The 16,830-nt window shown below is 53.5% G+C and overlaps 1 protein-coding gene across 9 annotated transcripts in view; it reads left to right on the forward strand.

Annotated features, from left to right (window-relative positions):
• The window catches only part of smarca2 (SWI/SNF related BAF chromatin remodeling complex subunit ATPase 2), a 134,425-nt gene that overhangs the window by 35,257 nt on the left and 82,338 nt on the right, over positions 1 to 16,830 (forward strand). For all 9 annotated transcript variants that reach the window (XM_071352461.1, XM_071352463.1, XM_071352464.1 and 6 more), the window contains 5 exons: positions 2,082 to 2,255; positions 2,452 to 2,628; positions 2,765 to 2,815; positions 3,582 to 3,712; positions 3,808 to 3,865. In XM_071352461.1, coding sequence (XP_071208562.1) covers positions 2,082 to 2,255; positions 2,452 to 2,628; positions 2,765 to 2,815; positions 3,582 to 3,712; positions 3,808 to 3,865 — 591 coding nt within the window. The remainder of the gene's footprint in view (positions 1 to 2,081; positions 2,256 to 2,451; positions 2,629 to 2,764; positions 2,816 to 3,581; positions 3,713 to 3,807; positions 3,866 to 16,830) is intronic.

Here is a 16,830-nt window from a genome sequence, read left to right on the forward strand (position 1 = left end):
TCATCTGGTCCTCCATCTGCAAACAGACTGGTGCAAGTCATCTGGTTCTCCATCTGCAAACAGACTGGTGCAAGTCATCTGGTTCTCCATCTGCAAACAGACTGGTGCAAGTCATCTGGTTCTCCATCTGCAAACAGACTGGTGCAAGTCATCTGGTTCTCCATCTGCAAACAGACTGGTGCAAGTCATCTGGTTCTCCATCTGCAAACAGACTGGTGCAAGTCATCTGGTCCTCCATCTGCAAACAGACTGGTGCAAGTCATCTGGTTCTCCATCTGCAAACAGACTGGTGCAAGTCATCTGGTTCTCCATCTTCAAACAGACTGGTGCAAGTTATCTGGTTCTCCATCTTCAAACAGACTGGTGCAAGTCATCTGGTTCTCCATCTGCAAACAAACTGGTGCAAGTCATCTGGTTCTCCATCTGCAAACAGACTGGTGCAAGTCATCTGGTCCTCCATCTTCAAACAGACTGGTGCAAGTCATCTGGTCCTCCATCTGCAAACAGACTGGTGCAAGTCATCTGGTTCTCCATCTGCAAACAGACTGGTGCAAGTCATCTGGTTCTCCATCTGCAAACAGACTGGTGCAAGTCATCTGGTTCTCCATCTGCAAACAGACTGGTGCAAGTCATCTGGCAAGTCATCTGGTTCTCCATCTGCAAACACACTGGTGCAAGTCATCTGGTTCTCCATCTTCAAACAGACTGGTGCAAGTCATCTGGTTCTCCATCTTCAAACAGACTGGTGCAAGTCATCTGGTTCTCCATCTGCAAACAGACTGGTGCAAGTCATCTGGTTCTCCATCTGCAAACAGACTGGTGCAAGTCATCTGGTCCTCCATCTTCAAACAGACTGGTGCAAGTCATCTGGTCCTCCATCTGCAAACAGACTGGTGCAAGTCATCTGGTTCTCCATCTGCAAACAGACTGGTGCAAGTCATCTGGTTCTCCATCTGCAAACAGACTGGTGCAAGTCATCTGGTTCTCCATCTTCATTAGGTTTGAAACTAAAATGTGCCCAAATTGGCGATGCTATGTATTTTGTTGCTCCGAGAGCCATCTTTTTCACCTGCCTCCTCCGATCTATTGAACAATGAAGAAGACCAGCGGTGAAGGGCAGAGACTACCCATCTACCCCCACCCTATAGGCTATAATATATATAGGTACCCCCAGTCCCCACTTTCCACCCCCGATGAATGAACTGAATTGATCTTCACCCAGCGCATATAGCGGATTTTGTGATTGTTGTTTCACAGCCCTAATAATGTGTTTTCCCCTCTGTTTCACAGCCCTAATAATGTGTTTACCCCTCTGTTTCACAGCCCTAATAATGTGTTTTCCCCTCTGTTTCACAGCCCTAATAATGTGTTTACCCCTCTGTTTCACAGCCCTAATAATGTGTTTTCCCCTCTGTTTCACAGCCCTAATAATGTGTTTACCCCTCTGTTTCACAGCCCTAATAATGTGTTTACCCCTCTGTTTCACAGCCCTAATAATGTGTTTTCCCCTCTGTTTCACAGCCCTAATAATGTGTTTACCCCTCTGTTTCACAGCCCTAATAATGTGTTTTCCCCTCTGTTTCACAGCCCTAATAATGTGTTTACCCCTCTGTTTCACAGCCCTAATAATGTGTTTTCCCCTCTGTTTCACAGCCCTAATAATGTGTTTACCCCTCTGTTTCACAGCCCTAATAATGTGTTTACCCCTCTGTTTCACAGCCCTAATAATGTGTTTTCCCCTCTGTTTCACAGCCCTAATAATGTGTTTACCCCTCTGTTTCACAGCCCTAATAATGTGTTTACCCCTCTGTTTCACAGCCCTAATAATGTGTTTTCCCCTCTGTTTCACAGCCCTAATAATGTGTTTACCCCTCTGTTTCACAGCCCTAATAATGTGTTTACCCCTCTGTTTCACAGCCCTAATAATGTGTTTACCCCTCTGTTTCACAGCCCTAATAATGTGTTTACCCCTCTATTTCACAGCCCTAATAATGTGTTTACCCCTCTGTTTCACAGCCCTAATAATGTGTTTACCCCTCTGTTTCACATGGTAACATGTTCTTCCTTTGTCTTGTTCTCAGGAGTATCTGAACAGCATCCTGCAGCATGCCAAGGACTTCAAGGACTACCACCGCTCTATCACTGCCAAGATGCAGAAGCAGAACAAGGCCATCACCACCTGGCACACTAACACAGAGAGAGAACAGAAGAAAGAGACAGAGAGGATCGAGAAGGAGAGGATGAGTAGACTTATGGTGAGTTAGAGGAGAGGATCATGAGGAGGAGGATGAGAGGATGAGAAGTAGAGGAGGAGGAGGAGAGGATGAGGAAGGGAGGATGAGGAGGGGAGGATGAGAAGTAGAGGATGAGGAGGGCTACAGGAAGCTTTTAGGGTTAGTCCCTTTTGTTTCCCCTGTTGACCTCTAACCTTTAAACCCCCTGTCTGTGCAGGCGGAGGATGAGGAGGGCTACAGGAAGCTGATCGACCAGAAGAAGGACAAGCGTCTGGCGTATCTGCTACAGCAGACTGACGAGTACGTAGCTAACCTCACTGACCTCGTCTACGAACACAAGGCTGCACAGGCCGCCAACATGAAGAAGAAGAAGAAGAAGCAGAAGAAGAAGAAGGTGAGAGTTGTACACAGTTGTAGTTTTCCACTGGTCACAGTTCAAACCCAATGATACCATGTTAGCAACATCATTATAGATCTGTGAGAGCTTCCTGTTAATGTACCTGTGCTCACCTGTCCTCTCTGACCCATAGCATATTGATGAGAGCGGGGAAGGGATGAGTGGCATCGGGCCTGACGGGGAGGTAAGATTATAACACAACTCTGTAGCCTGAATGTTCATGGTCCTTAAACATCTCTTTGTACCAGTTTGATTGACTTCTGTAGTGGCTAAATAAGTCCGTGGATGATGTCTGTAGTAATAGTGTGTTGTCCCTCCAGCCCGTGGATGATGTCTGTAGTAATAGTGTGTTGTCCCTCCAGCCCGTGGATGATGTCTGTAGTAATAGTGTGTTGTCCCTCCAGCCCGTGGATGATGTCTGTAGTAATAGTGTGTTGTCCCTCCAGCCCGTGGATGATGTCTGTAGTAATAGTGTGTTGTCCCTCCAGCCCGTGGATGATGTCTGTAGTAATAGTGTGTTGTCCCTCCAGCCCGTGGATGATGTCTGTAGTAATAGTGTGTTGTCCCTCCAGCCCGTGGATGATGTCTGTAGTAATAGTGTGTTGTCCCTCCAGCCCGTGGATGATGTCTGTAGTAATAGTGTGTTGTCCCTCCAGCCCGTGGATGATGTCTGTAGTAATAGTGTGTTGTCCCTCCAGCCCGTGGATGATGTCTGTAGTAATAGTGTGTTGTCCCTCCAGCCCGTGGATGATGTCTGTAGTAATAGTGTGTTGTCCCTCCAGCCCGTGGATGATGTCTGTAGTAATAGTGTGTTGTCCCTCCAGCCCGTGGATGATGTCTGTAGTAATAGTGTGTTGTCCCTCCAGCCCGTGGATGATGTCTGTAGTAATAGTGTGTTGTCCCTCCAGCCCGTGGATGATGTCTGTAGTAATAGTGTGTTGTCCCTCCAGCCCGTGGATGAGAGCAGTCAGATGAGTGAGCTGCCAGTGAAAGTGATCCAGACAGAAACTGGGAAGGTTCTGCAGGGACTCGACGCCCCCAAGGCCTCACAGTTGGAGGCCTGGCTAGAGATGAACCCTGGGTAAGATACGTGAGAAAGTCCGACATGATCTTTTCTAGTTTGTTGTATTGTTTTGTTTGACTTGTAACCAGTCATTTTCCTTCTTTTGAACTCAGATATGAATTAGCCCCAAGGTCAGACAGTGAGGAGAGCGGCTCAGAGTTTGAGGAGGAGGTGAGTGTCTCATCTCATTAAAGCAGACCGCCCATAGAGTTATAATGAGTCAACCCCTACAACACCAGACCTCCGCTCAGCTGCCAGCTCCTACAGATGTCTGACTCCTTTTGTCTTCGCTTCATTAGGGCTTCAAACAGCCTCCCTCATCTTCCCTTCTTCCTCAGTATGTCCTCTGTGGAGGAGAGTATTTGCCCCCTTTCTGATTTTCTTTTTTGCATGTTTTTGATACTGAATGTTGTCAGATCTTCAGTCGAAACCTAATATTAGATAAAGGAACCTGTTTACAAATAACAAAACAAATGATACTTATTTTAACAAAGTTACGCATCATCTAAGTGGTCCATGTCCAGCAGAGCATCCTCAAACCATCACCCTACCATCACACTGACCTCAAACCATCACTCTACCATCACGCTGACCCCATACCATCACACTACCATCACGCTGACCTCAAACCACCACACTACCATCACGCTGACCCCATACCATCACACTACCATCACGCTGACCTCAAACCATCACACTACCATCACGCTGACCCCATACCATCACACTACCATCACGCTGACCTCAAACTATCACACTACCATCACGCTGACCTCAAACCATCACTCTACCATCACACTGACCTTAAACCATCACACTACCATCACGCTGACCTCAAACCATCACTCTACCATCACACTGACCTCAAACCATCACTCTACCATCACACTGACCTCAAACCATCACGCTGACCCCATACCATCACACTACCATCACGCTGACCTCAAACCATCACACTACCATCACACTGACCTCAAACCATCACACTACCATCACGCTGACCCCATACCATCACACTACCATCACGCTGACCTCAAACCATCACACTACCATCACGCTGACCTCAAACCATCACACTACCATCACGCTGACCTCAAACCATCACTCTACCATCACACTGACCTTAAACCATCACACTACCATCACAGTGACCCCATACCATCACACTACCATCACGCTGACCTCAAACCATCACTCTACCATCACGCTGACCTCAAACCATCACACTACCATCACACTGACCTCAAACCATCACACTACCATCACGCTGACCCCATACCATCACACTACCATCACGCTGACCTCAAACCATCACACTACCATCACGCTGACCCCATACCATCACACTACCATCACACTGACCTCAAACCATCACACTACCATCACGCTGACCCCATACCATCACACTACCATCACGCTGACCTCAAACCATCACTCTACCATCACGCTGACCTCAAACCATCACACTACCATCACGCTGACCTCAAACCATCACTCTACCATCACACTGACCTCAAACCATCACACTACCATCACACTGACCCCATACCATCACTACCACCACGCTGACCTCAAACCATCACTCTAACATCACGCTGACCTCAAACCATCACTCTACCACCACCATGCTGACCTCAAACCATCACTCTACCATCACGCTGACCCCATACCATCACACTACCACCACACTGACCTCAAACCATCACTCTACCATCACGCTGACCCCATACCATCACACCACCACCACCATGCTGACCCCAAACCATCACTACCACCACCATGCTGACCCCAAACCATCACACTACCACCACCACCATGCTGACCTCAAACCATCACACTACCACCACCATGCTGACCCCAAACCATCACACCACCACCACCACCATCCTGACAACATACCATCACACTACCACCACCACCATGCTGACCCCATACCATCACACCACCACCACCACGCTGACCTCAAACCATCACACTACCACCACCATGCTGACCCCATACCATCACACTACCACCACCACGCTGACCTCAATCCATCACACTACCACCACCACGCTGACCTCAAACCGTCACACTACCACCACCACGCTGACCCCAAACCATCACACTACCACCACCACCATGCTGACCTCAAACCATCACACTACCACCACCATGCTGACCTCAAACCGTCACACTACCAACACCATGCTGACCTCAAACCATCACACTACCACCACCATGCTGACCTCAAACCATCACACTACCACCATGCTGACCCCAAACCATCACACTACCACCACCACCATGCTGACCCCATACCATCACACTACCACCACCATGCTGACCCCAAACCATCACACTACCACCACCATGCTGACCCCATACCGTCACACTACCACCACCACGCTGACCCCAAACCATCACACTACCACCACCACGCTGACCCCAAACCATCACACTACCACCACCACCACGCTGACCTCAAACCATCACACTACCACCACCACGCTGACCCCAAACCATCACACTACCACCACCATGCTGACCCCATACCATCACACTACCACCACCATGCTGACCCCAAACCATCACACTACCACCACCATGCTGACCCCAAACCATCACTACCACCACCATGCTGACCCCAAACCATCACACTACCACCACCACGCTGACCCCAAACCATCACACTACCACCACCATGCTGACCCCAAACCATCACACTACCACCACCATGCTGACCTCAAACCATCACACTACCACCACCACGCTGACCCCAAACCATCACACTACCACCACCATGCTGACCTCAAACCATCACACTACCACCACCATGCTGACCCCAAACCATCCCACTACCACCACCATGCTGACCCCAAACCATCACACTACCACCACCATGCTGAACCCAAACCATCCCACTACCACCACCATGCTGACCCCAAACCATCACACTACCACCACCACGCTGACCCCAAACCATCACACTACCACCACCACGCTGACCCCAAACCATCACACTACCACCACCACGTTGACCCCAAACCATCACACTACCACCACCATGCTGACCCCAAACCATCCCACTACCACCACCATGCTGACCCCAAACCATCACACTACCACCACCATGCTGACCCCAAACCATCACACCATCACCACCATGCTGACCCCAAACCATCACACTACCACCACCACGCTGACCCCAAACCATCACACTACCACCACCACGCTGACCCCAAACCATCACACTACCACCACCATGCTGACCCCAAACCATCCCACTACCACCACCATGCTGACCCCAAACCATCACACTACCACCACCATGCTGACCCCAAACCATCACACCATCACCACCATGCTGACCCCAAACCATCACACTACCACCACCACCATGCTGACCTCAAACCATCACACTACCACCACCATGCTGACCCCAAACCATCACACCACCACCACCACCATCCTGACAACATACCATCACACTACCACCACCACCATGCTGACCCCATACCATCACACCACCACCACCACGCTGACCTCAAACCATCACACTACCACCACCATGCTGACCCCATACCATCACACTACCACCACCACGCTGACCTCAATCCATCACACTACCACCACCACGCTGACCTCAAACCGTCACACTACCACCACCACGCTGACCCCAAACCATCACACTACCACCACCACCATGCTGACCTCAAACCATCACACTACCACCACCATGCTGACCTCAAACCGTCACACTACCAACACCATGCTGACCTCAAACCATCACACTACCACCACCATGCTGACCTCAAACCATCACACTACCACCATGCTGACCCCAAACCATCACACTACCACCACCACCATGCTGACCCCATACCATCACACTACCACCACCATGCTGACCCCAAACCATCACACTACCACCACCATGCTGACCCCATACCGTCACACTACCACCACCACGCTGACCCCAAACCATCACACTACCACCACCACGCTGACCCCAAACCATCACACTACCACCACCACCACGCTGACCTCAAACCATCACACTACCACCACCACGCTGACCCCAAACCATCACACTACCACCACCATGCTGACCCCATACCATCACACTACCACCACCATGCTGACCCCAAACCATCACACTACCACCACCATGCTGACCCCAAACCATCACTACCACCACCATGCTGACCCCAAACCATCACACTACCACCACCACGCTGACCCCAAACCATCACACTACCACCACCATGCTGACCCCAAACCATCACACTACCACCACCATGCTGACCTCAAACCATCACACTACCACCACCACGCTGACCCCAAACCATCACACTACCACCACCATGCTGACCTCAAACCATCACACTACCACCACCATGCTGACCCCAAACCATCCCACTACCACCACCATGCTGACCCCAAACCATCACACTACCACCACCATGCTGAACCCAAACCATCCCACTACCACCACCATGCTGACCCCAAACCATCACACTACCACCACCACGCTGACCCCAAACCATCACACTACCACCACCACGCTGACCCCAAACCATCACACTACCACCACCACGTTGACCCCAAACCATCACACTACCACCACCATGCTGACCCCAAACCATCCCACTACCACCACCATGCTGACCCCAAACCATCACACTACCACCACCATGCTGACCCCAAACCATCACACCATCACCACCATGCTGACCCCAAACCATCACACTACCACCACCACGCTGACCCCAAACCATCACACTACCACCACCACGCTGACCCCAAACCATCACACTACCACCACCATGCTGACCCCAAACCATCCCACTACCACCACCATGCTGACCCCAAACCATCACACTACCACCACCATGCTGACCCCAAACCATCACACCATCACCACCATGCTGACCCCAAACCATCACACTACCACCACCACGCTGACCCCAAACCATCACACTACCACCACCACGCTGACCCCAAACCATCACACTACCACCACCACGCTGACCCCAAACCATCACACTACCACCACCATGCTGACCCCAAACCATCACACTACCATCACCACCATGCTGACCCCAAACCATCACACTACCACCACCATGCTGACCCCAAACCATCACACCACCACCACCATGCTGACCCCAAACCATCACACTACCACCACCATGCTGACCCCAAACCATCCCACTACCACCACCATGCTGACCCCAAACCATCACACTACCACCACCATGCTGACCCCAAACCATCACACCATCACCACCATGCTGACCCCAAACCATCACACTACCACCACCACGCTGACCCCAAACCATCACACTACCACCACCACGCTGACCCCAAACCATCACACTACCACCACCACGCTGACCCCAAACCATCACACCATCACCACCATGCTGACCCCAAACCATCACACTACCACCACCACCATGCTGACCCCAAACCATCACACTACCACCACCATGCTGACCCCATACCATCACACTACCACCACCATGCTGACCCCAAACCATCACACTACCACCACCATGCTGACCCCATACCATCACACTACCACCACCATGCTGACCCCATACCATCACACTACCACCACCATGCTGACCCCATACCATCACACTACCACCACCATGCTGACCCCAAACCATCACACTACCACCACCACCACGCTGACCCCAAACCATCACACTACCACCACCATGCTGACCCCATACCATCACACTACCACCACCATGCTGACCCCATACCATCACACTACCACCACCACGCTGACCCCAAACCATCACACCATCACCACCACCATGCTGACCCCATACCATCACACTACCACCACCATGCTGACCCCATACCATCACACTACCACCACCATGCTGACCCCATACCATCACACTACCACCACCATGCTGACCCCATACCATCACACTACCACCACCACGCTGACCCCAAACCATCACACCATCACCACCATGCTGACCCCAAACCATCACACCATCACCACCACCATGCTGACCCCATACCATCACACTACCACCACCATGCTGACCCCAAACCATCACACTACCACCACCACCACGCTGACCCCAAACCATCACACTACCACCACCATGCTGACCCCATACCATCACACTACCACCACCATGCTGACCCCATACCATCACACTACCACCACCACGCTGACCCCAAACCATCACACCATCACCACCACCATGCTGACCCCATACCATCACACTACCACCACCATGCTGACCCCATACCATCACACTACCACCACCATGCTGACCCCATACCATCACACTACCACCACCATGCTGACCCCATACCATCACACTACCACCACCACGCTGACCCCAAACCATCACACCATCACCACCATGCTGACCCCAAACCATCACACCATCACCACCACCATGCTGACCCCAAACCATCACACTACCACCACCATGCTGACCCCAAACCATCCCACTACCACCACCATGCTGACCCCAAACCATCACACTACCACCACCATGCTGACCCCAAACCATCCCACTACCACCACCATGCTGACCCCAAACCATCCCACTACCACCACCATGCTGACCCCAAACCATCCCACTACCACCACCATGCTGACCCCAAACCATCACACTACCACCACCATGCTGACCCCAAACCATCACACCATCACCACCATGCTGACCCCAAACCATCACACTACCACCACCACGCTGACCCCAAACCATCACACTACCACCACCACGCTGACCCCAAACCATCACACTACCACCACCACGCTGACCCCAAACCATCACACCATCACCACCATGCTGACCCCAAACCATCACACTACCACCACCACCATGCTGACCCCAAACCATCACACTACCACCACCATGCTGACCCCATACCATCACACTACCACCACCATGCTGACCCCATACCATCACACTACCACCACCATGCTGACCCCAAACCATCACACTACCACCACCATGCTGACCCCATACCATCACACTACCACCACCATGCTGACCCCAAACCATCACACTACCACCACCATGCTGACCCCATACCATCACACTACCACCACCATGCTGACCCCATACCATCACACTACCACCACCATGCTGACCCCATACCATCACACTACCACCACCATGCTGACCCCAAACCATCACACTACCACCACCACCACGCTGACCCCAAACCATCACACTACCACCACCATGCTGACCCCATACCATCACACTACCACCACCATGCTGACCCCATACCATCACACTACCACCACCACGCTGACCCCAAACCATCACACCATCACCACCACCATGCTGACCCCATACCATCACACTACCACCACCATGCTGACCCCATACCATCACACTACCACCACCATGCTGACCCCATACCATCACACTACCACCACCATGCTGACCCCATACCATCACACTACCACCACCACGCTGACCCCAAACCATCACACCATCACCACCATGCTGACCCCAAACCATCACACCATCACCACCACCATGCTGACCCCATACCATCACACTACCACCACCATGCTGACCCCAAACCATCACACTACCACCACCACCACGCTGACCCCAAACCATCACACTACCACCACCATGCTGACCCCATACCATCACACTACCACCACCATGCTGACCCCATACCATCACACTACCACCACCACGCTGACCCCAAACCATCACACCATCACCACCACCATGCTGACCCCATACCATCACACTACCACCACCATGCTGACCCCATACCATCACACTACCACCACCATGCTGACCCCATACCATCACACTACCACCACCATGCTGACCCCATACCATCACACTACCACCACCACGCTGACCCCAAACCATCACACCATCACCACCATGCTGACCCCAAACCATCACACCATCACCACCACCATGCTGACCCCAAACCATCACACTACCACCACCATGCTGACCCCAAACCATCCCACTACCACCACCATGCTGACCCCAAACCATCACACCACCACCACCATGCTGACCCCAAACCATCCCACTACCACCACCATGCTGACCCCATACCATCACACTACCACCACCATGCTGACCCCATACCATCACACTACCACCACCATGCTGACCCCATACCATCACACTACCACCACCATGCTGACCCCATACCATCACACTACCACCACCATGCTGACCCCAAACCATCACACTACCACCACCATGCTGACCCCAAACCATCACACCATCACCACCATGCTGACCCCAAACCATCACACTACCACCACCATGCTGACCCCAAACCATCCCACTACCACCACCATGCTGACCCCAAACCATCACACCACCACCACCATGCTGACCCCAAACCATCCCACTACCACCACCATGCTGACCCCATACCATCACACTACCACCACCATGCTGACCCCATACCATCACACTACCACCACCATGCTGACCCCATACCATCACACTACCACCACCATGCTGACCCCATACCATCACACTACCACCACCATGCTGACCCCAAACCATCACACTACCACCACCATGCTGACCCCAAACCATCACACCATCACCACCATGCTGACCCCAAACCATCACACTACCACCACCATGCTGACCCCAAACCATCACACCACCACCACCATGCTGACCCCAAACCATCACACCATCACCACCACCATGCTGACCCCAAACCATCACACCACCACCACGCTGACCCCAAACCATCACACTACCACCACCACGCTGACCCCAAACCATCCCACTACCACCACCATGCTGACCCCAAACCATCCCACTACCACCACCATGCTGACCCCAAACCATCACACTACCACCACCACGCTGACCCCAAACCATCCCACTACCACCACCATGCTGACCCCAAACCATCACACTACCACCACCATGCTGACCCCAAACCATCACACTACCACCACCATGCTGACCCCAAACCATCACACTACCACCACCACGCTGACCCCAAACCATCACACTACCACCACCATGCTGACCCCAAACCATCACACTACCACCACCACGCTGACCCCAAACCATCCCACTACCACCACCATGCTGACCCCAAACCATCACACTACCACCACCATGCTGACCCCAAACCATCACACTACCACCACCATGCTGACCCCAAACCATCACACTACCACCACCACGCTGACCCCAAACCATCACACTACCACCACCACGCTGACCCCAAACCATCACACTACCACCACCACGCTGACCCCAAACCATCCCACTACCACCACCATGCTGACCCCAAACCATCACACTACCACCACCATGCTGACCCCAAACCATCACACTACCACCACCATGCTGACCCCAAACCATCACACTACCACCACCACGCTGACCCCAAACCATCACACTACCACCACCACGCTGACCCCAAACCATCACACTACCACCACCACGCTGACCCCAAACCATCACACTACCACCACCACGCTGACCCCAAACCATCACACTACCACCACCACGCTGACCCCAAACCATCACACCATCACCACCATGCTGACCCCAAACCATCACACCACCACCACCATGCTGACCCCAAACCATCACACCACCACCACCATGCTGACCCCAAACCATCACACTACCATCACCACCATGCTGACCCCAAACCATCACACCACCACCACCATGCTGACCCCAAACCATCACACCACCACCACCATGCTGACCCCAAACCATCACACTACCACCACCACCATGCTGACCCCAAACCATCACACTACCACCACCACGCTGACCCCAAACCATCACACTACCACCACCACGCTGACCCCAAACCATCACACCATCACCACCATGCTGACCCCAAACCATCACACCACCACCACCATGCTGACCCCAAACCATCACACTACCACCACCACGCTGACCCCAAACCATCACACCACCACCACCACGCTGACCCCAAACCATCCCACTACCACCACCACGCTGACCCCAAACCATCACACCATCACCACCATGCTGACCCCAAACCATCACACCACCACCACCACGCTGACCCCAAACCATCCCACTACCACCACCACGCTGACCCCAAACCATCACACCATCACCACCACGCTGACCCCAAACCATCACACCACCACCACCACGCTGACCCCAAACCATCCCACTACCACCACCACGCTGACCCCAAACCATCACACTACCACCACCACGCTGACCCCAAACCATCACACCATCACCACCATGCTGACCCCAAACCATCACACCACCACCACCATGCTGACCCCAAACCATCACACTACCACCACCACGCTGACCCCAAACCATCACACCACCACCACCACGCTGACCCCAAACCATCACACTACCACCACCATGCTGACCCCAAACCATCACACTACCACCACCATGCTGACCCCAAACCATCACACTACCACCACCACGCTGACCCCAAACCATCACACCACCACCACCACGCTGACCCCAAACCATCCCACTACCACCACCACGCTGACCCCAAACCATCACACTACCACCACCACGCTGACCCCAAACCATCACACCATCACCACCATGCTGACCCCAAACCATCACACCACCACCACCATGCTGACCCCAAACCATCACACTACCACCACCACGCTGACCCCAAACCATCACACCACCACCACCACGCTGACCCCAAACCATCACACTACCACCACCATGCTGACCCCAAACCATCACACTACCACCACCATGCTGACCCCAAACCATCACACTACCACCACCATGCTGACCCCAAACCATCACACCACCACCACCATGCTGACCCCAAACCATCACACCACCACCACCATGCTGACCCCAAACCATCCCACTACCACCACCATGCTGACCCCAAACCATCACACTACCACCACCACCATGCTGACCCCAAACCATCACACTACCACCACCACCATGCTGACCCCAAACCATCACACTACCACCACCACGCTGACCCCAAACCATCACACTACCACCACCACGCTGACCCCAAACCATCCCACTACCAACACCACGCTGACCCCAAACCATCCCACCACCACCACCATGCTGACCCCATACCATCACACTACCACCACCACGCTGACCCCAAACCATCACACCACCACCACCATGCTGACCCCAAACCATCCCACTACCACCACCATGCTGACCCCAAACCATCACACTACCACCACCACCATGCTGACCCCAAACCATCACACTACCACCACCACCATGCTGACCCCAAACCATCACACTACCACCACCACGCTGACCCCAAACCATCACACTACCACCACCACGCTGACCCCAAACCATCCCACTACCACCACCACGCTGACCCCAAACCATCCCACCACCACCACCATGCTGACCCCATACCATCACACTACCACCACCACGCTGACCCCAAACCATCACACTACCACCACCACGCTGACCCCAAACCATCCCACTACCACCACCATGCTGACCCCAAACCATCCCACTACCACCACCACGCTGACCCCAAACCATCCCACCACCACCACCATGCTGACCCCAAACCATCCCACTACCACCACCACGCTGACCCCAAACCATCCCACCACCACCACCACGCTGACCCCAAACCATCCCACTACCACCACCATGCTGACCCCATACCATCCCACCACCACCACCATGCTGACCCCAAACCATCCCACTACCACCACCACGCTGACCCCAAACCATCCCACCACCACCACCACGCTGACCCCAAACCATCCCACCACCACCACCATGCTGACCCCAAACCATCCCACCACCACCACCATGCTGACCCCAAACCATCCCACTACCACCACCATGCTGACCCCAAACCATCCCACTACCACCACCACGCTGACCCCAAACCATCCCACTACCACCACCATGCTGACCCCAAACCATCCCACCACCACCACCACCACGCTGACCCCAAACCATCCCACTACCACCACCATGCTGACCCCAAACCATCACACCACCACCACCATGCTGACCCCAAACCATCCCACTACCACCACCATGCTGACCCCAAACCATCCCACTACCACCACCACGCTGACCCCAAACCATCCCACTACCACCACCATGCTGACCCCAAACCATCACACCACCACCACCATGCTGACCCCAAACCATCCCACTACCACCACCATGCTGACCCCAAACCATCCCACTACCACCACCATGCTGACCCCAAACCATCCCACTACCACCACCATGCTGACCCCAAACCATCCCACTACCACCACCATGCTGACCCCAAACCATCCCACTACCACCACCATGCTGACCCCAAACCATCCCACTACCACCACCACGCTGACCCCAAACCATCCCACTACCACCACCATGCTGACCCCAAACCATCACACCACCACCACCATGCTGACCCCAAACCATCCCACTACCACCACCATGCTGACCCCAAACCATCCCACTACCACCACCACGCTGACCCCAAACCATCCCACTACCACCACCACGCTGACCCCAAACCATCCCACTACCACCACCATGCTGACCCCAAACCATCCCACTACCACCACCATGCTGACCCCAAACCATCCCACTACCACCACCATGCTGACCCCAAACCATCCCACTACCACCACCATGCTGACCCCAAACCATCCCACTACCACCACCATGCTGACCCCAAACCATCCCACTACCACCACCATGCTGACCCCAAACCATCCCACTACCACCACCATGCTGACCCCAAACCATCCCACTACCACCACCACGCTGACCCCAAACCATCCCACTACCACCACCATGCTGACCCCAAACCATCACACCACCACCACCATGCTGACCCCAAACCATCCCACTACCACCACCATGCTGACCCCAAACCATCCCACTACCACCACCATGCTGACCCCAAACCATCCCACTACCACCACCACGCTGACCCCAAACCATCCCACTACCACCACCACGCTGACCCCAAACCATCACACCACCACCACCATGCTGACCCCAAACCATCCCACTACCACCACCATGCTGACCCCAAACCATCCCACTACCACCACCACGCTGACCCCAAACCATCCCACTACCACCACCATGCTGACCCCAAACCATCCCACTACCACCACCATGCTGACCCCA

This window comes from Salvelinus alpinus, chromosome 19 (assembly GCF_045679555.1).
Source record: "Salvelinus alpinus chromosome 19, SLU_Salpinus.1, whole genome shotgun sequence".
NCBI classification, from domain to species: domain Eukaryota; kingdom Metazoa; phylum Chordata; class Actinopteri; order Salmoniformes; family Salmonidae; genus Salvelinus; species Salvelinus alpinus.